Source organism: Caretta caretta, chromosome 1 (genome assembly GCF_965140235.1).
Source record: "Caretta caretta isolate rCarCar2 chromosome 1, rCarCar1.hap1, whole genome shotgun sequence".
Lineage (NCBI taxonomy): Eukaryota > Metazoa > Chordata > Testudines > Cheloniidae > Caretta > Caretta caretta.
The window spans coordinates 249,594,309-249,621,692 of NC_134206.1; the positions used below are offsets into that span (position 1 = coordinate 249,594,309).

At 43.2% G+C, this 27,384-nt stretch overlaps 1 protein-coding gene across 1 annotated transcript in view; it reads right to left on the minus strand.

Moving 5' to 3' along the window:
- Nucleotides 1-27,384, minus strand: part of TMEM178B (transmembrane protein 178B) — a 351,973-nt gene that overhangs the window by 236,826 nt on the left and 87,763 nt on the right. The window contains exon 3 of the mRNA XM_048830548.2: nt 9,156-9,269. Coding sequence (XP_048686505.1) covers nt 9,156-9,269 — 114 coding nt within the window. The remainder of the gene's footprint in view (nt 1-9,155; nt 9,270-27,384) is intronic.

The window sequence follows — 27,384 nt, forward strand, 5'->3', positions numbered from 1 at the left end:
GAAAACAGATGTGAAAAACTGATTGGGGGATGGGGGGGGGGCAAGCCTCATGCCAAGTCTTCAGTGGGAGTCTGCATATTCCTATATAACATCTGTTCACAATCTTGCCCCCCATGGATCGAATTATACAGCCCCATGAGAACACATGATCCTTTGACAGCATCGTTGGATATGACGGACAGCCACACAAATTTACCCTTGCTTCTACAAATATCAGCTCCGGTCAACCCAAAAGCAGAGTGGTGTTACCTTTATATTGTCAAGCAGACGACCTGAGTCTCTGTGCCAACCTCAGCATCTTGCTCTGTGGACTGACAGGGCCTGGGATGTATGCAGATGTGTTTAGCTCCTGGGGATTGGCAAGTGAAGCCCCATGTCTTTTCTCTAGGAATACTTGCTAGCTACTGTATCAGTATCACAGATGTGCCCCAACAGGAGATCCATCCAGATCCCTCATGACTTCAGTGGGGCTTAAGCAAGTGCTGAAATAATTTGCAGAACTTAAAATGCAGAGAGGAATATCATCATTATTGCCCTCCACCACCACACAGAGGCAATGTGAGGGTTAGACCAGTGGTTTTTTACCTTTTTTCCATTTGTGGACCCCTAAAAATTTTCAAATGGCTGTGCAGACCCCTTTGGAAATCTTAGGCATAGTGTGTAGACCCTCTGGGGGCCATGGACAACCTCCTGAAAACCATTGTTCTATGGTAATGACAACTTTTCACAGACTCCTTAGACATAGTCTGCTGGCCCTCAGGGGTCCACAGACCACAGGCTGAAAACCAATAGGTTATATCATTCATACTTCTAAAGTGTTTCAAGATCCTAGCATGGAAGTTGCTATGTAAATAAAAATATTATCTCCATCTTCGGTTAATTCTTTACTTTTCCCAATGATTGTCCCTCTGCCCACCATCACAGTCTTCTGCTTCTGACATCACAATAAGTTTTTTTGCAGATGGCTTCCATGATGCCATATTTTATATAAGATTATTTTGAGCTCACATTATCAGTTTATGGAGAAGAGGCAGCTATCATTCCAATGAACATACCAAAGCATGATGGTTCATTTGCTCCTGACAGTAGGGTTGGCCACATAAAAGCTGTATGCTCAATGCCAATGTCCTTAGTAATAATGATCATGAACATACAAAGAAACATACAAAGGTGATGACACAGTACCACAGTTGTTTCCAAATAAACAGGATATTCTAAACATTTCTGGGGAGGCATCAGCTACTTATTTGTAAGCTGAATCTCTCTAAAGCAATCTGGTGACACAATTTCTATCCAAGTTGCACAGGGAAAGGAAGTCAGTTTCTATAGCAATTATACACAGTCACTTTATGACCAGATGGAACACATACCCCGTGTTCCAGAACACAAAACACAGCTGTTCATCCATCACCATTGATGGGAAAGGCCTAGGTGGCAGGGGAAGAAAGGCCTAGTGGCAGCAGCAAGGCCTGGAGGAAAACAGACAACACTTTTCCCCCTTTTGGCCAAGTTCATTCCAAAGTATAAATTCAGGCCTGCGATACAGAGAAAGGTTGAAATAGAAGGTTTAAAAGGACAGAAATATGTCTAATGTGGAGGACAGTGGACGCCTGTGAAAGAGAAGAACAAAGGTCTTTGGAGAGAGGGAATCATGTTTTCCCTTTTCTGATATGGGAGGCCTACACATGATACAGTATGAGCGCTGGAGGGGACACATATCAGCGTTTTGGATTACAAACAGTATGGGCTTCGCATAGCATTTGCCTACAGTTTCTGCTATCACTGGGGGGGGGTTGTTTTGTTTTCATGAAGAAAAAAAAATCTTATTAATCAGGAACATATGGCAGGAATGTGTTTGTTTTTAAGCTTTTTAGATGCAAATACCTTTCTCAGTGGCCTCCTGAGGAGCAGTTCTTCCCTTCCTGCCCTAAGCAATATGATGCAGAAGACTGCCTAAATGCCCCGAGGACTGCAGGCCTAGCTGGGGCTAAGTAACCAGAGAGAGGTACGCTTGGGGTGACAGTGCTCAGAAGGCAGAGTCCTTCTAATGTCTGTATTATTTTGCTTAAATGAAATATTTTATAATGATATAGGGTGTACACACACAAAAACAGTGAATAACAATATCTTAAAAGGAAGAAATAAATGAGCGTAGCACACGCAGCCATTTAGACCAAAAGGACTCATCCATAGAAGTGAAGGGCAAAAATAAAATGCCATCATACCAGAGTAGTTTTTTTTAAAAGGTATTTTCTTACCAAACAAAATTATATCAGAGTACAATTCTTCCCCTCCTCTATTCTCCTCCCTTTCCTATATTATTTGGCTCCCTGCCTTCCTTAGAGCAGGTTTGGGATAAAATATAAATGGTTTATGGCTAAAGCACAGGCCTTGGGCTCGGAAGACCTGGATTCTAGTCCTTGTTTTGCCACTGACTTCTTGTATGACTTTAGGCAAGTCATTTAACCTCTTTGTGGCTCAGTTCCGCAGCTGTAAAATGAGCATGATGGTATTCACAGGGGCAGTAGGATGTTAAATCATTAATATTCACAAAATACGTTGAGATTCACAGATAGACGTGTCAAGTGTTGTCATAAATAGTTGTGCTGGCCTCATCCACTATTTTTTGTGGACTTGGATTAGGACACAGAAACATATAGGAGCAGCCACACCAGAGCAGACGAAGACCAGATTTTCTAAAGGTGTTTAGGTGCTTAAAGATACAGATAGGTGCCTAATTCCCACTAAGCATCTATCTGAATCTCTAGGTGCCTAATGATCTTTGAAACTCTGGCCTCAATTGTCCAACTCATTGAATATGCTGCCTTCAGCAGTGGCTGACACCTAAAAGCTGCAAAGAAACAAACCAGATCCTAGGCTCTCTGTTGATTATCCCATTTCCAAAAACTTTCTGATGGCTCATAATGCCATACCAGTCAGCTGGTGCTTGTTTCTGCTCCTGTGAGGTGGAACCAAAGGAATAGCTACTCCCCAGGCCCCTGAGTGCCACAAGAGGTATTTATATGCTGGTCCTTATTCCTCAGCAGCACTAGAGAAGGGCAAGCTGGCACACAAACTGGATACATTGTTTTCCCTAGTGGTTTCACTGGTGTATGGAATGTGGCCTTCAAAACAACCACAATGTTTCACGCACTTTACCGCTGTACACCAGATTTAGGTCTCCAGAAGTTTTCAAGATAGGCAAAATATATAAGGCCAGATCTGCAGCTGGTATAAATTGGGATAGCTCCAGTTACTCACACCAGCCGAGGATCTGTCCTGTAACAGCCAGCCATATGATTATTACTATTATTGGATTTACCAAAAAAGGGTGTGATTTTAAAACAGTTTAGTTAAACCAGTGCAAACCACTGTGTAGACACTCTTATTTTGGTCAAATCAGACTTCTTTTGTCTTAAATCTGTTCCCAGTTGACTTAAGTTAAGCTAAACCAAAGTATGCCACTACCAAACATATACTGAATTTAATATTAAAATAAATAGCACAGGGACTACTGTCCTAACTGGATTATCTATTTTCAGATTTAATGCAATATAAACCTCAAATTTTTAAAAAAATATTAAATGAAGTTGCCAAAGATCTTTAGGATCCAGTGACCCTACTGCAGAATTCCTCTCCACCTTGCTGTGCAGTACACAGGGCCTTAATCACAGCATGGCATTTAGTAAATACACTTACAGTACCCCAGCCCTATCACTATGCTTGGATTTTCCAGAGAGACATGTTAAAAGTTGATGGACAAAATGTTCTTTTCCTTCCCTCTTCTCTTCCCCTCCCAGCTAGTACAGACAGTCCAATTAAACAAAATGACTAACATTTATCTCCTGATAGGGGGAGCTGGCAAATCTACAGTCACACTCCCTGCCATTCCTATTTAACAAGAGACTGTTGAGAGGCACTGATTACAGGGAAGTGACATTCTATTTCCCTGGCTCTCATGGCCACAGGCAATCAATTTGAAGTAAAGGTTCTATCTGGAAAATCCCAAACAGAATTGAAAAAAAATGCTAAAATTAAAAATGAAAAGATTGGCCTCAGTCATTCCTCTGGGTCCAGCCTCTCCCCTGGGTTCTTCTGGTGCATCACTCAAAGCACAGCTATAGGAGTATATGCTTCACTGTGCTGACTGCTGTCACTGGGGTCCTCTGTATCAAATGAATAACCCCTCACCCTCTCCCACCCTTGAAGAGGAATGTGCTGGAGAGTCCGTTGTGGCTGTCAGGGTTGAGAAAAATGGGCTACTGAGCACCACTAGGGGCCCATTTATCCCTCACTCCACCACTTAACAGTCTGTTATGAGACCAAGGAGAGCTGCTGCTGCAAAGGTAGCAAGAGCAACAGAATTCCTTCCTAACTCCAGCTAAAGCAATCTTTTCCCTATCTGAGGGGGAAGGGAAATCATAGCATAGTGATTCAGAGATGGCAAGGGAGAGCTATGGCTCTGGCTAAGGCACAGAGTGTATTTTGGAGGAAGGTTAGAGCTACAGTACTGAACTACACCTTTTACCTCTTTTTCTTGTACCTCTATGAAGCCATAGAATGAGGAAAGCACAGGCAGCCAGAACCCAGCCTTCTTCCATGCAACTTGGTCACTCTCCCTCAACCCTGACTAGCGAGGACCAGCACTGAATGGGAGACGGGAGTTCAATCTCTAGTCACTTCTTGGCTTTTCTGTTTATGCTAATTGTGATGCTGGTTTCAAAGATGTGAAACTGAACTGAGTCTAGCAACTCACTTCCCATGCTTCACTTAATCACTTTTGGTCTCTACAGCCTGGAGCTGGACTGAAGCCATGGAAAGAGAAGCCATGGAAGCAATGGAATACTTTCTCTGTCCACCACAAAATGCAATCTGGCCTCTGCCGATCGTAGCTACCAAAAACAAACTCAGGACTCCTTGTGTCAGATGTGCACAGCTAGAAGTAAGACTGCTATTACACCTGAAGCACAAGTATTGTGCTACTTCCTGGATTGATTCGGGGTGGGTTGGGGGAAGCATATCCATTGGAAAGAAAAAATCCTGAAGAGAGTTAAGATCTTTTTTGCTTTTCAGGGCTTTCCAGTTTCCTATTCTCTTCATCCTTTGCCTCTGGGACAATAATCCTAAATGTGAAAAATGCAAGAGTAGGTGCTTTCCTAGGATGTCCACTGTCAAGTAATTTCTTCATTGCTGAACCATGGATCCCTTTGCTTTCAGGTATTATTTGCCCCTGAATATTTTTGTATTGTTCATGTACATCAGGCAATATAAGAATAATTTACCTGAATGTAGTTAGTGCTCTTTAATCCTTTACAAAACAGTAATTACATAAAGAAAAGGAGTACTTGTGGCACCTTAGAGACTAACCAATTTATTTGAGCATGAGCTTTCGTGAGCTACAGCTCACTTCATCGGATGCATACCGTGGATACTGCAGCAGACTTTATATACACACAGAGAATATGAAACAATACCTCCTCCCACCCCACTGTCCTGCTGGTAATAGCTTATCTAAAGTGATCATCAGGTTGGGCCATTTCCAGCACAAATCCAGGTTTTCTCACCCTCCACCCCCCCCACACAAATTCACTCTCCTGCTGGCAATAGCCCATCTAAAGTGACAACTCTTTACACAATGTGCATGATAATCAAGTTGGGCCATTTCCTGCAAAAATCATGCACATTGTGTAAAGAGTTGTCACTTTAGATGGGCTATCACCAGCAGGAGAGTGAATTTGTGTGGGGGGGTGGAGGGTGAGAAAACCTGGATTTGTGCTGGAAATGGCCCAACCTGATGATCACTTTAGATAAGCTATTACCAGCAGGACAGTGGGGTGGGAGGAGGTATTGTTTCATATTCTCTGTGTGTATATAAAGTCTGCTGCAGTTTCCACGGTATGCATCCGATGAAGTGAGCTGTAGCTCACGAAAGCTCATGCTCAAATAAATTGGTTAGTCTCTAAGGTGCCACAAGTACTCCTTTTCTTTTTGCGAATACAGACTAACATGGCTGTTACTCTGAAACCAGTAATTACATAGGAATCACATCAGCCTCCACAAATGTAGCCACCTCTGGGGTGGAACTGTTTAACAATGCAAATTAATACTGCACAACCATTTAGGTCAGGGACTGAAGAATACTATAGCCAGTTAAAATTGCAGAGAAAATATAGCAAGACAGTTCATAATTAACAAAGTTGAAACTTGGACAGGACATCAACACTAGATATGGCTATAATCAGGAGCGGTTTTGGTTTAGCAAAACATCATTGTCGGGAGTTTTTATTTTGCACAGCTAAAATCTGGGGTGGTTCAGATCTAGGTCCCAATTTATCAGAATCCTCACAAAGCGTATGAAGAGAGATGGATAAATTACACAAAAGTTTGAGTCCATCTGACATTAACACCTCCTTTCATATAAAAAGGGAGATGGGGTCTTTAAGGAGCACACGTGATCAGGGCCTTGCTTTTATAACTCATCCAGAAAACGGCAACTGCACCCACACAGGGCTTCTTAGGGCACTGATTCAGTACTGACTATGGGTGTGTCTATACTGCATGACTAGCTTGTGCAGAGATACCTGAGCTAGCTTTAGTCTAGCAAGCTCAGATATAAGAGCTGTGAAGCCGTGGCAGCATGTGCTTCAGTGTGAGCTGTACAAGTCCGCCTGGAACCCTGGGTAATTACTCATGGGGATAGCCCACACGAATACAGCTTCACTGTTCCAGTACCTGAGCTAGCTAGATTAAAGCTAGCTCAGGAATGTCTATTCAAGCTACAATCACACCCCATGACTGCAGTATAGACATAACCTCAGAGGGAACATTGCCTTTGACTCACCAATCCATCTCCTGCAAATGCTTGGAGGTCTCTCAAAGGCATGACTTGCCAAGACTTATACTCCTAATATATGAATATGATGTCTATAGATTCCTAGCTTTGGTACAATAGTGGTGTTGGTTGTTTTATGGCTTGCCAAGTTCCTATTAACTCATGGTTCATTTCTGTCCTCTTGAAAAATTAACTCATGCTTCCAGCTACAATGGCAAAGGAAACATTAAAAATTGAGTAACAGGCCAAAGGGTCAACAAAGTATAAACCCAAATATTGTGACAGCAGTAACTCTTCTAATCAAGTAGGTTCTATGCCTATTGCTACCATAGCCTTTTGAGGATATCAGCCAGCAGGTATAGGAAGGGAAAAAGGAGAGGCGACTCCATCAAACCATCCTCATTCGCATGGACACCATCTTTAATAAAGCCCTGCCCCTGTATCTGCTATGGCCTGTCTCTTTGTGTGCCCCACACAGCTGGGAGAACCATAACCTGTCCCAGAACTGGAGGCTGTAACCTGGATGAAACCAGCCTAGCTGTAAAATATATTGTCCATGGGTATAGAGGGGATATGGTCAGAGGGTTTGTGTGAGTAAACTTATTGTATTGCCTAAGCTAGTGACCACCTAATGAAGATTCCAGAAGCTCTTTGAAGAGGGAACACCTCCTCCAGCCCCCAAAAAAAACTGATAGGAGATTGCTAATGAGAGCTTTTCTAGACACCTCCCTCCTTTAAAACTGAAAGTTGGTCAATGGATAAGGTAGCAAGTTACAAACACACCTACCTCCACACCATAAATATATCTATCTATGGCGTCAGTTCATTGTTAAATACAGTGACCTTCAGACCCTCTAGTGGCTATGCATTAATCCCACATAGCCAATACTTTGAAATCTAAAGCCACTGCATAAGACAAATTGATCTATAAACAACACAGATTTATCAAGGGGTGCCTCTCCTTTTCCACCTTTGTTGAGAGGGACACAGATTCATATCTCAATCACATACAACTATCTACCTTCACTTATCTGATTCATGAAGCATCAAGAAAATCTAGGTCAGGAATATGCACAGATGCACGTGCGCCCACCCACACATACATTCCCTGTACCTTCCACAGTGAGGAAATAAACAACAGCCTCACCCTGAAAGTGCCTCGGACCAAACTGGATATGTAAATGTGTAAACACTGTGTCTAGACTGCCTCTTCAGAGGTTGGAAAATATGCTACTAAAGATTCCAGTCAGCTGCTGACACTTTACATTCTCCCACAGAGCTTAGCACTAGAACAGGAAAGGGGAAGCACTCCAAGGGACCAATATGGCCAAACATGTAAGCAATTACACTTCAGTTGAAAGAAAATACATGTACATCCTCACAATGACCCATTACCCTAAACATTGCTTAGTTAAAGATACATGTTTTTAAAGACAATAATTCCTGTATTAATTTGCGAGATTCCCAGAAGGTGGTGACAGGAGATAGTCGCTGCTGCTCAAAATAGAGAAGAATTTCCAAAGTACAACACACTATCCAATATACATATATAACAAGAGGATGCACTCCTGTTGGCATCTTCCCTTTCATATGAATCTTAATTCTTCCATTTTGTCAGTGAAAACCCTCTGTTCATCTCAAAGCCCATAAGGAGGAAGAGAATCTATAAGGCCAGCCCTGCATCTCCAGGCAATTCCAACCCTGTCATGTCTTATTGCTTCAGTCACTGCTACAAGTTGATGACCAAAGGCCACAATTATCACCAGAAGCTGGGATCCTTCCCCGTGCCTTTAAAGAGCAGCATTTCTTTTCCTAGACCCTCAAAGGCAAGCAGTGTCACTGAGCAGCGCCTCCCACCCAAGAGACAGGGTTGGGGGTAGAACCACATATTCCATGACAGAACCTACCAATTTCTGCTATGTGCTAGTACTGAATGCTGCTGGAAGCTGGAAATTTTGCAGCAGCATGAAATGCATGGGAAAAATGCAAATTCAAAAGATTTTATTGAATTAAGAATTACAAAATTGATTATTTTATTCACGTTCATATTTAATTCAATACTAACCTCTGCATATGAATGTTCCTCCCACCCCACCCCCACACACATTTAATGCTTTCCATGCTAATGCAGAATTTCCAGTCACCCAAAGAAATACACAGAGCTGTGGGTGCTAGCAGCAAATTGGCTTCTCTGCCTTGACAACTATCCACATGAGATGTCTCTGATTGGGTTGTCTGCCAAAGCCCCAGTTCACCTTTACTGGTTACTATTGCACTTTATGTGCACACTAGAGGAAAGGAAGAAAAAAGATGAGACACTTACGCAAGGCATGCCACTCATCCTGGCGGATTGTCTTGGTGATGTTGTAGGTGAGGTTCTTGGGAATTGTTGCTGAGGAGTAATGGTACTTGATGTACGTGCACTGATCAATTGCTCCTGTGACGGACAAAAAGAAAAATAAATAAAATGTTGTTAAACAGAGCAATGTGTTTATATATGTGGTTCTCTCGGTCTCCTTCCTCTTCCCAGGGGACAAATCATGTGAGCATTGTTTTTTACAATGTAAAAAACAATGCTCACATGATTTGTCCCCTGGGAAGAGGAAGGAGACCGAGAGAACCACACATGACAGATGATAGTGATGCAGCTTAGTGTACCCCTGGAAGGTGCTCAGATATCACGGTGATGCATATGGTAGAAGAACTGGAATAGATTAGAACAGAAGCAGAATGCAGTGACATCCCATGACCAAAAAATGACAAACGTCAAACTCAAACATGAATGGCCGGCATTGTGCCCTATTTATTACATAGCTGAGATTTCATCTGCACCCTATGGAAGGCAGCTGTACGGGATACTACTTTTTTTTTTATTTGATCATGGAGGTACTACATTTTCTTTTTATAGCCATTCCCCTCTACCCACAATCATCCCCACGGCAAGCTTTGGTCTCCTGAGGAACCTCTCAATGAAGGTAATGCCCATGGAAGCAAAGAGTTTGCTTTAGCCACAGGTTCCCCACAACTGATGCCTTAGCCAATATTTGCTTCTGATCAGAAACACTTAGTTCAGCGATGCAAGGATAGTTGCAATGCCAGTAGGATTTCCTACATCCCTTTCCCTGGCCATTTCTTTCATCAGACCATTTTGCTAAGCAATTAGGATCTGACCAAAAGACCACTAAAGTCAACTTTCCTTTGACTTCCATGAGCTTTTGTCAAGGTTCCTTCCCCACTCTGAACTCTAGGGTACAGATGTGGGGACCTGCAAGCTTAGGACCCCCAAAGCTTATTTGTTCCAGCTTAGGTTAAAACTTCCCCAAGGTACAAACTATTTTACCTTTTGCCCTTGGACTTTATTGCTGCCACCACCAAGCGTCTAATAAATATAAAACAGGGAAGGAGCCCGCTTGGAAACGTCTCCCCCCCCCCCCCCCCCGAAAATCCTCCCAAACCCTACACCCCCTTTCCTGGGGAAGGTTTGATAAAAATCCTCACCAATTTGCATAGGTGAACACAGACCCAAACCCTTGGATCTTAACAACAATGAAAAAGCAATCAGGTTTTTAAAAGAAGAATTTTAATTGAAGAAAAAGTAAAAGAATCACCTCTGTAAAATCAGGATGGTAAATACCTTACAGGGTAATCAGATTCAAAACATAGAGAATCCCTCTAGGCAAAACCTTAAGTTACAAAAAGACAGAAAAACAGGAATATACATTCCATTCAGCACAGCTTATTTTATCAGCCATTTAAACAAAACAGAATCTAACGCATATCTAGCTAGATTACTTACTAAGTTCTAACACTCCATTCCTTTTCTGTTCCCAGAAAAAGCATCACACAGACAGAGAGAACCTTTGTTTCTCCCCCCCCTCCAGCCTTGAAAGTATCTTGTCTCCTCATTGGTCATTTTGGTCAGGTGCCAGCGAGGTTATCCTAGTTTCTTAACCCTTTACAGGTGAAAGGGTTTTTCCTCTGGCCAGCAGGGATTTTAAAGGTGTTTACCCTTCCCTTTCTATTTATGACAGCTTTGGATCAGGTCCTTAATAAATAAGTAGGTATTCTCAGTGTCACTGACCATGCTCATTTCAGTACTCAGAGGAGAGACAGACAGACTTTGCTAACTTTTGCCTCTCTGATTGATACTCAACAAATGATAGAAAAATACATTAAATAAAGCAATAAGCCATACACCAATAAAACAAATGAGAAAATGATGCAACCCCGTACCAGGGCCAGGAACGGAACACCCACCATTAACACCAACTTAAAAGGCATTAAACACATGATGCCAAGAGTCCTGTCTTTCAGCTCCAAAGGGTTAAATATGCTTTCACCATTCACCTCTGAGCTGGGTTTCAAGCTACCTCAGGTCACAAATGTTACTTGGCATGAACTGAAACAATGCACCATGGATTCAGAGTGTGAATAAAATGTTATGCAACAAAATTATTAGTTACAATCCAGACTGTAAGCATCTTCTGAAGTTAGTGCAGCACAAACATTGGAGGTCCTCACTGTTTGCTTTTCTTAAGTGTTCTTCTCATTCTGCCTCTGAGAGCAATTAGATTCGACAAAGCCAAACATTATAGGGGAAAAAGGCAAAATATTTACATATGTATCTGCCTGCCCTGACAGCGTGATGGGCTTCTGTGCGTGCCTGCACCATCTGGGCACCAAATGTATGCCCAGAATGAAAGTTTCAAACCAAGAATAGTTGTTAAAAAAAGAAAGCTACCACGGAAAGATCGTCTTAAAAAAAAAATCTCAACCTTCCTAGTGATGATCTTAACGTCTTCATGCTAATTTGGAAAAACATTCTACCCGCTTTTGCTCAGCTATGTTCATGGTTCAGAAGTTTTGGCAGAAAGATGGAAATTGCTTATTTGTCTGGAAATAATCTTCATGTTATCTGATACCTATCCAGAGAGAAGACTTGCCTAGAGCAGCAGCAAGGAACACAGATTCACAACTGAAAAAAGATATTAATAAATGGAATACTATGTTTAAAGGAATGCAATCAACACTAATGGGCTGTGCTAACTTCCTGTGAGATGCTGAGCACCCTCCATTCCCGTTGCTGTCATTGAGAGTTAATGGCTCTCAGCACCTTACAGCGTCAAACCCTAAGGCAAGAAAGAGACTATGACCTCAATTCAGGGCAGCACTTAAGCACGTGCTTATGTCCCATTGACATCCATAAGATTTAAGCACATGCTTAACTGTTGTCCTGAACAGGAATGCGTTCCTCAACAAAGGCCTGTGTTTGCAGTGGTAATTGTTTAACTAAGATATACAGCATTTATGATGAAAAAAATTGGCAATAGTTAGGCAAGTAGAACACCATATCAGTACATTCTTTCTGTGCCTACAGAATTTAGAAGACTACAGAGAATGTAGTTCAGAATGTCAAAACCACATTTGATTAACTGCCTGACACACCTGAATTATTTCAGACTGTACAACACTGACAACTGGTGGAACACACTTCCTGTGGAAAGGGTGTGCAGTTGTGACTGCCTTCTACTGACGATCACTGACAGACAGTTGTTTGCAGTATTGTTGTAGCCATGTTGGTCCCAGGATATTAGAGAGCCAAGCTGGGTGAGGCAATATCTTTTACTGGACCAACTTTGGTTGGTGAAAGAGAGAAGCTTTCAAACTACACAGATCTCTTCTTCAGGTCTGATAGACAGGGCAGATGAGCTGTAATAAGGTCCACTCAAGATTTCCTGGTCAAATTTACAAAAAGTTTCCTGTAGTCAGAGACAAACTCAAGTCAACATTCTGACCTTGCTTGCACAAGTGTAGATCTGAGTAACTCCACTGCAGTCAATGGAACTGCACTGGTGTGAAACTGGTGAGAGGAGAATTCACCCTTAAACATCCAAAAGGGTTTCCTTTGTCCAAGTCTCTAAACACAGTCAACAAAAAGATGACTTTGTGACACCAGTGCTTAAGTACGTCACAAGAGAGATTGCTCCCTTTACCCTCACAGATGGTCTAGCTCGTAATGCAAACTACCTCCAAGTCCTCTGAGTACACTCATCCTCTAGTACCCTGGGAGGATGACATGATTCACTACAACTGGGCCCAGAACTACTTCCCTCATGAAAGGCTCCCTGAAAATCCCTGCACTCAGGAGGGCACACAACTGTGGCTTTTCTTTTCAGAGAGAAAAGAGACTTAACCCTCTCCTTTCCATCCACTGAGTGAGGTGTCTCCACCCCATCAAATTGACGCACAAAGATTTAATATTGCTACAGCTCACAGAGATTCACATTCAGTTCAAGTGACTGGGCCAAGGCTGGATTTACAGGCAGGCAACCCAAGGACTGCCTGGGGTATTGGGCTTGGGGGGCGCTGAGCCCAGCGTGCAGTTTTTGTTGTTAGTTACAAAAGGGAAAATAGAGTGTTTGAAGTAACATGTTTCCGATATTCCGTATGTGGATTTATTTTTCACTAAACCTTCTAGAATGTTCTCAAAAAGAAAAGGAGTACTCGTGGCACCTTAGAGACGAACCAATTTATTTGAGCATAAGCTTTCGTGAGCTACAGCTCACTTCATCAGATGCAGTGAGCTGCAGCTCACGAAAGCTTATGCTCAAATAAATTGGTTAGTCTCTCAGGTGCCACTAGTACTCCTTTTCTTTTTGCGAATACAGACTAACACGGCTGCTACTCTGAAACCTAGAATGTTCTGGATTTTTGTAGAAGCTCATGGAACCTTCCAGACTTTCTGAGAACTACATTTTTCTTGAACCTCCTGGAATGCTGTCAGCCATGCCCTTGTAGGCATGTAAGGGGAGGGGATCTTGCCAGTCAGTCAGTGAGATATAAGAACAACATGAAGTGAGAGCCCAGCTGCAATATTATGAACCTTTTCCTGTGTAATTGTGAACATGTACTTGTGTTTTAAAACTTGAAGGGTGTAGATAGCAACTAATAAAGGATATATTTAATGAGATGCCAGAGATAGCTATTGAACTCTTATCTGCGCAACACTATAAAAGAAAGTTGCTTTGTTTGCCGTGCTTAACACGTTTGATGACTTGATGTAAGTACATTTTAGTTATTCCTAAAATTAAAAAGTTTCTATAAGCTTAGAGAAAAAAAAAAGTTATTTGCTTATATATGGCATGAATAACAAATTTGCAGATCCTAGCATGCAAATTTATCATCTTATATGACAGGGATAATTCATGCATGCAAATCGAGCATCAAAGTAGTGAAATGGGCTACAAATGCAATAAAAAAATAAAGTATTCAAAAGTTTAACAAATGGAAAGGGGGCATCAAATACACTCTTTGCCTGGGGCACCATTTGGTCTAGGGCCAGCCCTGACTGGGGACAATGTTTGTGGAAAAAAACCAAACCGAGTACTCTCTTTTTCCAATGACCCTGAAATCTATGCAGCTGAAGTGAACAATATGGATGGCCACTGTAAAGACAATATGGCTACAGAACTGTTCAACTAGGAGATGTAGCACATCTCATGTTCCCCTTGTGGAAGGGAATTCCCTGCTGGCAAAAACACAAAGGAGGTGGCTGCTGTACCAGTTCCTCTCCTTCCCCGCCCCCCCACCCCCGCCCCACACACAGACACACGTGCCCCTGCCAAAAGGGGTGTGTCAGGGGCCTGAGCAGAACTCAGAGCAGAGCAGCACTCAGCTACACCAATCCTCCACCAGTAGCATAAGTCAGAGCAGCCCACAGGCTGATGCCAGCTCCAAAAGGGTTAAATATGCTTTCACTATTCGCCTCTGGAAAACTAGGTTTCAAGCTGCCTCAGGTCATAAACATTACTCGGCACCAATTGAAATGATGCACCATGGATTCAGCGTGTGAGTAAAACAGTATGCCACCAAATGATTAGTTACAACCCAGACTGCTAGCATCTTCCAAAGTTTGTGCAGCACAAACACTGGAGGTCCTCACAGTTTGCTTTTTGTTCTTACTGCTCCACCCTTGGCTCCCTTCCACTCCCACAAAAGGAGAATTGTTTCAAGGAGCATCATCACACCATGGCATGGCAGGGATACCACCTGGACACCCTGGCTCACCAAGCTCTCTTCCATTCTCAAAGCACATTCCAATATTGTGGCCTCAGTCCAAGAGCTAGTGAACCTGTGCCCCCACCATGCGACTTGCACTTTAAGCATCTCACCTGTTGGCAGTGTCAGCAGAGAGACCAAGGATGGGCATGGGGAATAAACTGTCCTCTCGCCTCATAGAGGTGGTAAAGAACAGCGTTGAGGCACATTAGTAGGGACGCTCACACCAATGTTGTCCATGCTGAACCTATTCTGTGGATAAATAGAGGGTTTCAATCTCCAAGGCTCTCAGGCTAGTACCTTTCCTTAGCTGATAGTTGGTAGATTGGAGGACTCTGACCAGAGTGGCCAAGTTGACTGTTCCAGAGGTAGTTTCATAGATGTTAAAGCCAGAAGGGATCATTACAATAATCTAGTCTGACTTCCTGTATCGCACAGGCCTCAGCTTAGTTGTCTGGCAGTTGCATGACTGAAGGTGCTGTTCCAGCTAATGACTTCTCAAGGTAGTCGGGAACATCAAGAAAAATGTCAGTTTGCACCCATGGCACTGATGCCACATTGAGCCTAACTTTGATAGATCGGTGTTAAATCAGTGGGAAAGGGGTTTTTATGGTGATAGTGACTGTCTCCTCCTAGTCCCACTGGAGGACTCCCCTTTGTTCCCCACATTCAGGGCACTACATTGTGAAGACCATCCTTACAAGTGAGAAAGGGGTTTATTTTGGACCTATTAATCACTTTCCTTCGCTAGCCAGAAGGTTCAACGTTAACAACACAGGAACTCCTCTCACACACACACCTTCCATGAGCTACCATCCTGGAGAATGAGGGGCCAGGAATCTGACATGGCAGTTGCTGAGAGCTCCATCACTAGGCTTAATTTGTTTTGGATTACATTTGACAGGGACAGTTTCAACTTCACAACAGATTTAGCTGAGAGCACTGACCTGACAGAAATTCCACAGAATGTTTCCTTTAGATAGACAAAAACCAATCAGCTAAAAGCATTTGTCACCTCTCAGTGTGTACTTTGATTTCTTGGAAAAATTCAGTTGTAGCCCCATCATTTATTTGTTCTGTTATGTTTGCTACCATGGACTATGGTACCATGAGCTTTCCCAAGAAGACTGAATGCAGCTCTCTCATTCCTGTGTTCTAGATACAGCTGGGTGAACTGTTCATAGCAAACAATTTATTCCAAAAATTTCACCCTTTGCTCTGGCTTTAATTTTTACAACTCTGTTCTTCAAAATTATTAGACAAACATGTTATATGAACAAATTTCAGCCTGTGGCTTATGCACCCATGTTCATCACTTAGACTTTGATTCTCTTAGGGAAAATGTGGGAGCAGAGTGTGGGATTTGGAGGAGCTAGCCCAGCAGAACTCAGAATGTTTAAACCCTTTCCTTTGCAGGCCATTGGAGTCAGGTTTTGCCTGATAAAAATTAAGCTGTAGTATTACTCTAGATTTGGATCACATCACTCAAAATAATTATGTGCAGCCTACATATGTGTGAGGTCTCAAACACAAAAGTCATGTATATACTAGGAGAAAAGTGTATTGCTAACACTCATTAACATCTTTTAACACATTGGCTCATAAAAGTAAACCTTAGGGGGGAGCCTATGGTTTAACTTGACCAGCGAATATATTAAGACTACTACTTGACACTAAGATTTTAACGATTGTTAACATGTTAGCTTACATGTTTAAAACACACCTCTTTTCCTAGAGAAGACAAAGCCAAAGGGTGTGACTAGATACTTGTCTGCATTATTTCATTCCCTCTGCAGCAGTTCCAGCTCTGAAGATTCGCAAAAAGAAAAGGAGTACTTGTGGCACCTTAGAGACTAACCAATTTATTTGAGCATGAGCTTTTGTGAGCTACAGCTCACTTCATCAGATGTAACATCTGATGAAGTGAGCTGTAGCTCACGAAAGCTCATGCTCAAATAAATTGGTTAGTCTCTAAGGTGCCACAAGTACTCCTTTTCTTTTTGCGAATACAGACTAACACGGCTGTTCCTCTGAGCTCTGAAGATTGTAGTTACATATTCTTGTCTATCTCTATTCATTGTGATAGCAGCAGAAATCGGGCCTGGGGTTTTGGGAACACAGTCTTTCTGTGCATACCTGCTAGGGCTGAAGGTCTAAGCCCATAAATAGTAAGCAAATGACACAATAGCTTAACTTGCATGTCTGACAATGACTATGCATTGCGTTATTGCATTGCATAAATGACAACCAACGTCCTGATTACTGGCATCCAAACTGACTAAGCTGCATCATGAAACAAACTTTGGGAATTGATTTGTTTCTGGCTGGCTCTGGCATACCCCTGAATTGGTGTCCAGGTGGCTTTAGCAGCTCTGTTGGTTGTGGCTTATCCTGGAATGAGTGGAGAGCTATGGTTGGGATGGCAGACTCAGTGCTAGCTGCTGCCTGCCCTGGGCTGGGAGGGGGAGCTGGCTGCTTCCTACCTTCAGTTAGGGGGTGTTGTGGCTGAGCTGGTGGCTGTCAAGGTTCCTTCCCCACTCTGAACTCTAGGGTACAGATGTGGGGACCCGGAGGAAAGACCCCCTAAGCTTATTCTTACCAGCTTAGGTTAAAAACTTCCCCAAAATACAAACTTTGCCTTGTCCTTGAACAATATGCTGCCACCACCAAGCGTTTTAAACAAAGAACAGGGAAAGAGACCACTTGGAGACGTCTTCCCTCAAAATATCCCCCCCCCCAAGCCCTACACACCCCCTTTCCTGGGGAGGCTTGAGAATAATATCCTAACCAATTGGTTACAAAATCAAAGACCCAAACACCTGGATTTTGGAACAATGGAAAAATCAGTCAGATTCTTAAAAGAAGGATTTTATTTTAAAAAAAGAAAGGTAAAAAAGTCATCCCCGTAAAATCCGGATGGAAAATACTTTACAGGGTATTCAGATTCAAAACACAGAGGATCCCCCTCTGCGCAAAACCTTACAGTTACAGAAAACAGGAATAAACCTCCCTCTTAACACAGGGAAAATTCACATAAAACAAAAGAAACTAATCCGCCTTGCCTGGCTTACCTTTACTGGTTGCAATATTGGAGATTTGGATTGGGATGGGTTGGAGAAGATGGATTTCTGTCTGGCCTCTCTCAGTCCCAAGAGAGAACAACCACGTAAACAAAGAGCACAAACAAAAGCCTTCTCTCCCCCCCCCAGCCCCAAAGATTTGAAAGCATCTTGTCCCCTTATTGGTCCTTTGGGTCAGGTGCCAGCCAGGTTAGCTGAGCTTCTTAACCCTTTACAGGTAACAGGATGTTGCCTCTGGCCAGGAGGGATTTTATAGCACCGTATACAGAAAGGTGGTTACCCTTCCCTTTATATTTATGACAGTGGCTCTGGCTAGTCCTTGCCTCTTGCTCTGTGGCTGGAGGGAGCACTGCCAGCCCCTCCCTAGCCGTGTGTGTGCGCACACCCACACTGTCTCCCCTGCCTGCTGCTCACTGGCCCAGTGGCCACGGAAGGAGGTAGAGCACTGTCTAGTGCTGCTTTATCCACAGCTCCAAGTTTATTGTCATGGGTGGGTTATCATGGAAGGAATGGTGCTGAGTCATTTAGGGCTCAGTGGAGGACTCTAATCATAGAGATTCAGCCTATAGTGGTGACCTCCCAGTGATCTGCCACACACCATCTATCCATCTCCTCAGTGGTCAGCCCCTACTATGATGACCCACCACCAAGCCATCCATGATAACTTTCTCAAGGTTATTTCCATCTCTACACCTAATGTGACCAAAGTACATAAATTTGTATCCGTTGATTTCCAGCATCTGGGTCTGCTTCTCACCAATAGTATTTCTACCAGAGGCATTAATCTTTTTCCCCCCCTCTAGGGGAGATATGCAAGAGTTTTCACCAGCACCACATTTCAAAAGCTTCCATTTTCTTCTTGTCAGCAGCTGTAATTTCCCACGATTCACATCCATAAATTGTTATGGAAACAGTTAGGTTATTCACCAGATACACCTTCATACATTTTGAGATGCCATATTTTTCCCCCCACACTTCCTAAGGGAAGCCATAGCTAGCTGATCCATCCCTAGTCTTCTTGTGATTTCCTTGGAAGAGCCTCCTTGATTGGATATATATGATCCCAAATAATTAAATTCATCTACTGCCTCTACAGTTTGTCCATTAATCATAATGTACATTTGCATCCTGTTTTTCTTAGTCCTGTCAATGTACATGCATTTTGTTTTCATCACATTCAGGAACTGTCAATAGTCCTCATTAAGCTGTTTTTACAGACTCCAACATTTGTTGCATTGCACTGATGGTTGTAGCAAAGAGTATCATGTCATCAGTATATCTGTGATTGGTTAAGAGGTGTCCACCAGTGGAAATCCCAACTCCTTCCACTTTGTCAAAACCTTCAAACGGCTTGTCTGATAATAAATTCTGCATTTATGTTAAAGATGCTTGGGACAAAAAACACTTCTGTTTCACACCCTGCCCAGTGGAAAACAACATACCGTCTCCTACTGCTGTTCGCACTGTGGTCTGCTGTTGTTGGTAAAGACTTCTGACAATTTAAATGAGATGCTTTGGAATCCCTATATCTGCCAGTATCCTCCAAAGATGGTCATGTCAGATGGCAAAATTCTTTTCTGTAGTCAGTGAAACCCATGATCAATGAGCTTGTACTCGCTGTATTTTCCAGTGATGTGATGGATATTCGCTATTTGGTCAGGGGTGCCTCAGCCCTCTCTGAAACCAACATTGCAGTGGTAGTTCTCTTTCTATCCTTTGTTTCATGAGATCCTTGATTATGTAGCACATAACTTTGCTTGCATGTGATACCAAGGAGATGAAAGGATAGTTACTGAGCTCTGTTATGCTTCTCTTCTTTGTTAAGGTAAAAAATCTCTTTTGTCTAGTCCTCTGGCTAATTTCTAGTCATCCGTACATCATTACAAATTTTCTACATAAGATCAGTACCGCATTTGCCAACCACTTTTAACAATTCTTCAGGCAAGTTGTCTACCCTGGTGCTTTCCCAGGCTTTATTTTCATAATAGCACACCCCACTTCCCCTTGCAGGATTGATGCTCTGGCTCCATACTCTCTTTTCTGTCACCCCATATTATGACTGGGTCTGGTGAGGCATACAGATTGGGACAGTAATCTCGCAACCTGCACTTAAAATCATCACAGTGATGGTGCCCACTCACCTCTGCCTCCCGTTGGCCAGATGTGAACCTGCACTCTCTGCTTATGGTGCCCGCTGTTGGCTGTTGCCCTCGTCAAGCAGCTCCTCAGTGACTCCAGCCAAGTCACACACATAAAGGAATCCCTTCTGGGGTAAAAGATCCAACAAGGCCTGTCCCTGTGCCTTTGTTACTGTCTTTAGCCCTGTCCCTTGGCTCAGACCTCAGCCTCTTCTCGGCTAGCTTTAAGTCTGTGTCTGCCCTGATATTGAGCAGCATCCCCAGGGCTTCCTCCCTGGAGACTCTTTAAATCCTGCCCTTCACCTAGACCTCTAAAAAAGCCGTATCCCTTTCTTGAGGCTTAGGCCACTCTGCCACTGGAAGGACCAGGGCCCACCCACTACTCTGGGTCCTGACCCAGAGACTCTATAAATAACAGCCACGTGCTGCTTCCTGTAATAGTTGCTGCTGGACCACTTCCCACAAAGCACCACCTTCTTCACCCTTACCTCAGGGCTGAGAATCTCAACTCCTCTCCTTCCGGTCCCAGCCAGCAACTGATCTGCTCAGGTCCTGCAGCTCCTTTTTAACTGGGCCTGCTGCACTCTTATTGGCGGCTTCCCTGCAGCCTCTCTAGGCGGGCCTAGAGGACCCACCTTCAGGGCTCATTTTCTGGGACGGGGAGTAGTAGGACTGCAAGATCGCAGGCAGGGGGCCTCAAAGGGCCAAGTACATCCCATCACAATCACCTTCTGGGAAGACTCTGCCGTCATGATCTTTTATGTTTGATCACAGGGAGAACCTTTTGGTAAGGAGTCTGACCAATGTGAACATACCCTTTGTATTATTACTCTCTTGATCATTCTCAAGTTCCATATATTTTGCCCTTTATATATTCAGTCCTCTCCTCTAGTCTGCCTTTAAATCTCTCTGCTCAGTTCCTTATATTCTCTCCTATGTTAGTCTACCTCCAAGCCATTCTCTTTCACTCTGTCATTTTTCCTCCCGCTCATCCAGCTTCTCAGTTAACCATGTGCAGTCCGACACAGACGTTGCAGAATGTGCCCTTTAGCGGTTTGAAGCACAATAGTTTTCATTTTATTTCAAAGTTTGTTGGGGGTGTTCTCCTCTTTCACCTGTGCCTATGCCTCAGACCCATTCTCAGCAAAGTTATATAATCTTCATTGAGATTTGGGCCCAACGGCAGTGGTGTTGTTGAACGTCATATCTTTTTAAGTTTTAATTGTATGTTTAAGGCTAATAGCTAGTGGTCTGACCCACAGTCTGCACTCGGGAAAGTCTTCATCCATTGGAAACTTGCATTCCAGCATTATATCATCACACAGTCAATTTGGTTCTGTGTCATACGGTCAGGTGACCTCTACGTGAGCTTTAGATGTGGGATGTGGACCATTGCGGAAGGAGAATACAAAAGCATCAGTGGCGGTGAGGTTCCCCACTACCTAGAAAAGTCACTAAGGACGGGGTGAGGGGGTGGAACTTCAGAACATGACACTGCAGCGACAGGCAGTGACAGCAACGAGCTGCGGCACAGGCATCACTCAGCCGCCCTCCACGCAACACCCAGGGGCAGGAAGTGAAACCCCCCGAACGCACCCCTGGACTCGGAGACTTCCTTGACCTCAGACAACAAACTGTGAGTGGGGTGGGGTGGAGTGGAGGGAGCAAGATAGGCATGTTAAAGAGACATTTGTCCATTGGACTGTCACACTGCAAGGTGGAAAACTGCGGTAAAGGACACTCCCAAGATACTGCGGGGCAGGTGTTTGCTTATTGTTTGCATAATTTTGAATCATTGTTGAAGTGTTTTCCCAAATTAATGCTACAATCCCTCTTGTCAAAGTTTTCTTTTGTTATACACAGACTCAGTGCTTGCAAGGGGGGGATGTATTGCCTCTTAGAGGGACCCAGGGGTGGTGTTTAGTTTTCCCAGGTTTCTGGGTGGGAGCTTTAGCCAGTTCTGTACTGTAACATTAAGAGGAATCCCTAGATATTAAACCCAGCCCCTGTTGCTACCAGCACTGCCTAGCAGAAGGGTAAGTATGTATTAGCTGGAAATTTTTAATAGGAAAAGGAAAAAAAAGTTTTCTTTGCAGTCAGGAGGGAAAGTTTCCTATTTCCTTTCCTCCTAAGTACATCTTCCCAATTTGCTTCCAAATAAAGAGCATCTCAGATCCTCTAGATTAGGGCAAATTGTACAGATAGTGGTCAGCTAGGGGAAGGAAACCGGTAGAAACTGATGAGGGGAACTAGCTATAATCCTATAAACATACCGTCAGTCAGTAGCTGAATGTCAAGAGCGAGGAAAGAGATAGAAAAGGTCTAAATGGCTTTTGCCAATGCTGTTTCCCATGTACTGCATACCCACAGCCGGCAAACTGCAGCTCACTGAAACTGTTCAGCTGATGGAAGCATAAATATTCTACCCAGGATAAGAAAAGAAGCCAAGTATGAGACCAGGTTCTGAATTTGCACTGGGAAATGAGCAGCTCACACTTTCTCTCAAGGGACCAAGGGAAAGGGGTTTCAAGGAAACTGAAGCCAGAAAGGTGGTTATGAAACACTTGCTTATTCCTGCTATTAATAACAATCTCCAGGCCATGGAGCACTGGGGGAGTAGAGAGACATCCATTTGAATTTGTTAATCTGTTTGTCCAGTTATTTACCTAGTGAAGAGCGGGAAGGAAGGAGAGAGGAAGAGGTTAAAAGGGCTATAAATTATTTATTCCTGCTTGTTTGGACACAGAAATTAAGTGATCAATAGAGTCATGGAGACAGCAATGACCAGTAAGGACTCACTGAAGATCCACCACTGCCAGCTGGATAAAAGTATGCATGGTGGGGGCTTGTATAGCAGAACAGGGTGAGAGAGGGGCTAAGGTGGGCATGGAGAGGTTTGTTCTTGGTTCTCTGGCCTCCAAGTATCAGATGGAAAACTGTATTCACTGATCTAGGAAGCCAACTCACTGTATGAGCAGCTCCTCTCCAATCACAGCATTGATTACAGGCCTTGAGCTTTTTTACTGAGTCCTTAATGCACAGGCCTCTCTGCTGATCTCATTGTTTAGTCCTTCCATATTTAAATACACTGGGCCAGATCCTCCTCACACTTATGTTGCTTTTATAACCACGTAACTCTTCTGATTTCAATAGAGTTACTCCAGATTCCCATTGGTGTAAGTTCAGACAGAATCAGGCAGACACAGGCCCTGTTTCTAAGAGAGTGGCTGGGAATGTTAGAGCAGCTCTTCAGATGATGTAAATCGGTACAGATCCATTGACATCACTGATTTACACCAGCTCAGGATCTGGCCCATCCCGCTCTCTAGGTTTCCCTGCTGCTGGTTTTTGGCTGCTCCAAAAATTGCCATGCTAGGACAGTTCACTTAGCAAATGTTTTTTCAGTATTTCACCCCAGTGTCTTAACAGCAGAAGCACAACATGACAAAGAGAATAACTCAAGTGCTCTGCAGCCCACAGTCCAGAACTACAGTGTGCATTATGTCTCGGCCCATCTCCCAAAAGGTCACACTTACAGACCCAGTTTGACCAAGAGCCCTAGAGCATTCTCCCTTAGAAAGATCACCTTGCTAAAAGAACATGCATGTGGACTGCAGCATGTGTCTAGATAACACTCATCACATTTCCATGCAGAATTTATGTTCTTCACCTGATGTCAGTGAAAGTTATGACTTTCATATCGGAAGATGTCATGAGCTCAGTAGGTGGCCCCATGGGTTTCATATGTGAAAATTCATAGGGATAAAACAAAAGAAAAAATTAGTGTAGACAAACACTTAGGCTAAATGCCTTCTCCAGTGCCTTCAAAAGATGGCATGTAGACAAAGTTTCTCTCCAGAATGGTTTCTTAACTTACATTTGGGATCACATGGGAGGCAGATTTTGTTTGGATTAAACAACCCAGGAGTAACAGGACTTTCATATGAATCTCACATCTTTTTGCATGTTTTAATAAAAGGGTTTGAAGCTATCACCACAGAAATTCATAGCATCCAGAAGAATGGCATTCCTGTAGAGTAAATGTAAGAGGAAATCTCTGTGCCTTATTGTTTCAGGCTAAGGTCAGAATTCAACCAAGATTGATTTTTTTCCCACCCATGAGATGAATGTAATATTGGTGAATCAGGAAAATTCTGATTAATGCAGACTGTTTTGCCCATAAATAGTGCTTTCAATTGATCTCTGCAATGAGTTTGCAACACTCTTTGGAGGCAAGATAGACAGTCTTTATGCTGGACTTTCCAGGCCTTTTCACTGTGGGCTTTGAACATATTCTTTCCCTCTGGGAGAGTTTGACTTGTTTTCTGGGGAGCATGTACTTGGTCTTCTGGGTTCCCCAAGACTCAACTCTGCTCTGCCCCCTATGTATTCCAGTTGCTTAATACAAGTGTTGTGGATGTGCTGCCATTATTGATGGGCATTATCAAGACATCACTCAGCAAAAGGGAAGAATGCTGGCCGTCCACTCAATGTGCGAGGTGTTGTGCAAACAGACAAAAAGAGGCAGTCCCTTCCTTGAAGTGTTTGCAGTCTAAATAGAAACAAGATGCAACAAGGAGCTGTACAAGGACAGGGAAGGCAAGGGGAAGAGGAAGAAGATCATGCAGTTACGCTGCGGTATCCTAGAGTGGCTAGTGCACAGTTCGATCACTCTGAAACATTTAGACTATAAAAAAAACTCCCCAACCACCACTCTCCCTAGCCATCATGGGTGGCTGCTTCCTGGCAGGCACAAGGTTCATCTTAAGGAGGGATTTTAAAGAGGAGAGGTGGTCCCAAAAAAAGGTATTTTTCCAGCTGCATAATTTGACCAGGCTGTCTTCCTTTACTCCATGATGAATTTTTGCAACAACATCACATGCCCTTGTGTCCACAAGGCTTAGTTATTGACAGTCCCCCTTAGCTGGCTTTCCAGCAACACATCTTTGGTGCCTGCAGGTTGTTCCCGCTGCATTCAAACACTTATTTTTATTTAAACATTTTAGGGCTAGATTCTCCAGTGTGCACTGGGCACTTTCCACTGAGTAACAGCACAAAGATCTTAAAATGGAGACAGTTAAAGGAGAATTCCTTTTACGCAAAGGAACAGAAAGCTGGCAAGGGCAAACTTCTACCACCTTCTGAGCCAGCCACCCCCCTAATCCCATGAGGGAGCTGGCATGGACAGGAAGGCACACTCCTGATCCTCCACTGGTATAACATCCATTATGGACCTTATATTCATGGTGAAGGATAGATTAGTCCCCTCGCTGCTCCAATTTCCACCAGGACTGGGCAACCAGGAATCAAGTTGCGGTCCCTAGCTCCTTGAGGCTGCAGCTCTCCACTAGCTCAGCCATAGCAGAGAATCAGAGCATTTACTTTATTTATAGCATATGCATAAATTATGCAAAATTTAACATATCTGTCAAAATGGATTGGCCAGCAGAAGGCAGCTCCAGTGACATGACTGGATAGCAAAACTGAAAGAAAGCATAGGAAATAACTCAGCAGCTGGAGTAACATCAATAGCTGATTTAAAGATGCCAAGAAAGGTACAAATTGTCATACAAATACATATCATACTAGACTAGACAGAGAACTGGCACGTTTAAATGGACTGAAAGTCTATTATTAAGGGATGAAAACTTTCTCATCCAGTAAGTGCCTACTGAGAGGTTAGAGCAGTCTTGGGAGTGCTCTTTTTACCATACAACGGTCCCTTGTCTGTGAAACAGACTCATGTCACTTGTGTGAGTAATCTACAGCTTCTCATATCCCATTGCCTGCACTGTCAAATCACATCAGAGGGTCGTTGTGTGAAAACCTTCTCCGACTCACTTCACCATAGAACATTTTCTGGCCAGAGCAAGACAGACTGAGCATTTCTCTCGCCTGTCAGGTAAGGTTTGTAAGTTAAAAAGAGATCCTTGAAGAGTAGCTGTTAGGTTGGTTGAAAGAACCTTATTCACGGCAGCAACAAGTTTTATCCAAGAGGTATGTACTCCAACAGTAAGAACAACTCCTGCCTCTCCAGCCCTGCACTTAAAGGGATTAGCTGACTTTACATTGGCCTTGTTTGTTTCCATAGCCCAAAGTAGTGTTGGCCCTGGCTATACTCAAGACCTGCTTCTTGGGCCTTGTTCTGAAAGGAGTCATCCCCCTTCTGGAGATCCAGTCACCACATCTGAGATCAGCAGGTGAAATTCATAGATTCTAAAGCCAGAACCATTGTGATCATCGAGTCTGACATCCTTCACAACACAAGCCAGAGAACTTCCCAGAAATAATTCCTGTTTAAACTAGAAGTCAGCAAGTGATTGTGCCTTTGCTGTAGTGGCCCTGAGGATTGACCTCTTCAATTATAACATTTAGTTCTACAAAATGTTTTAATTGCACTATAGTTCAGCACCCAATGCACTTATCAATACAATTAATGTCTTTGCTATTATTACTATAATACCATCTTGCACTTATGGAGCATTTTTCATCTGAAGATTCCAAGGCGTTATACAATGGTAGGTATCATTGCCTGGCCTTAGGCTACACACCTAACCAGTGGCAGAATTCAGGCCTCTGACTCCCAGCCCCATGCTCTAACCAGTAGGAGCACTGCCACCCCTCATCACAATCGGTTGCTTGTTGCCATGCAGACACTAGTCCTTCATTTAAATACCTGCAAAGAGGGATGAACAAATCTTGTTTTATTTTTCACCCATAAATTCACAATTACAAGTTCAAGAACTATCAACATGAGAAGACGATGATCCCTGTTTATTCATAGACCAAGTAAAGGAGAGCAACTCATTACAACATGAATTTCCTATGCTGCCTCAGAAAGTCATAAAAGTCATAGTGGTTGGAAAAAAGACCAAGCAGAGGCTAATTTATATCCCCTGTTTTTCTTTCCTCCCATTCTGGTAGTGGCCATGTTTGGCCTCTCAGAGTTTCAAAAAGGACAGGGTTCCAGCTCACTGAATGCAAGTTCAGCAGAGGAGACCTAATATGTCTCTAATGGGCCATCAGCATTTCTGATGGTGTGTGTGAAGAGGACACATCAACCTAATGGAATAACCCATTCCTTGAAAAACATCCAAAACACTAAAAAAACCCCCACCATCAGCATGACTGACTGATTCCCTAGGGTTTTGCAATGTAAGCCTTAATGACAACAAAGATCATAGTACAGAAAGCCAGAGAGACAGCTGTTTGTTGATCTTGTCCAGAGACTCCATCCGTCAGGGGAAACATCAGCGGCAGTTTTACTAAGAGGCTG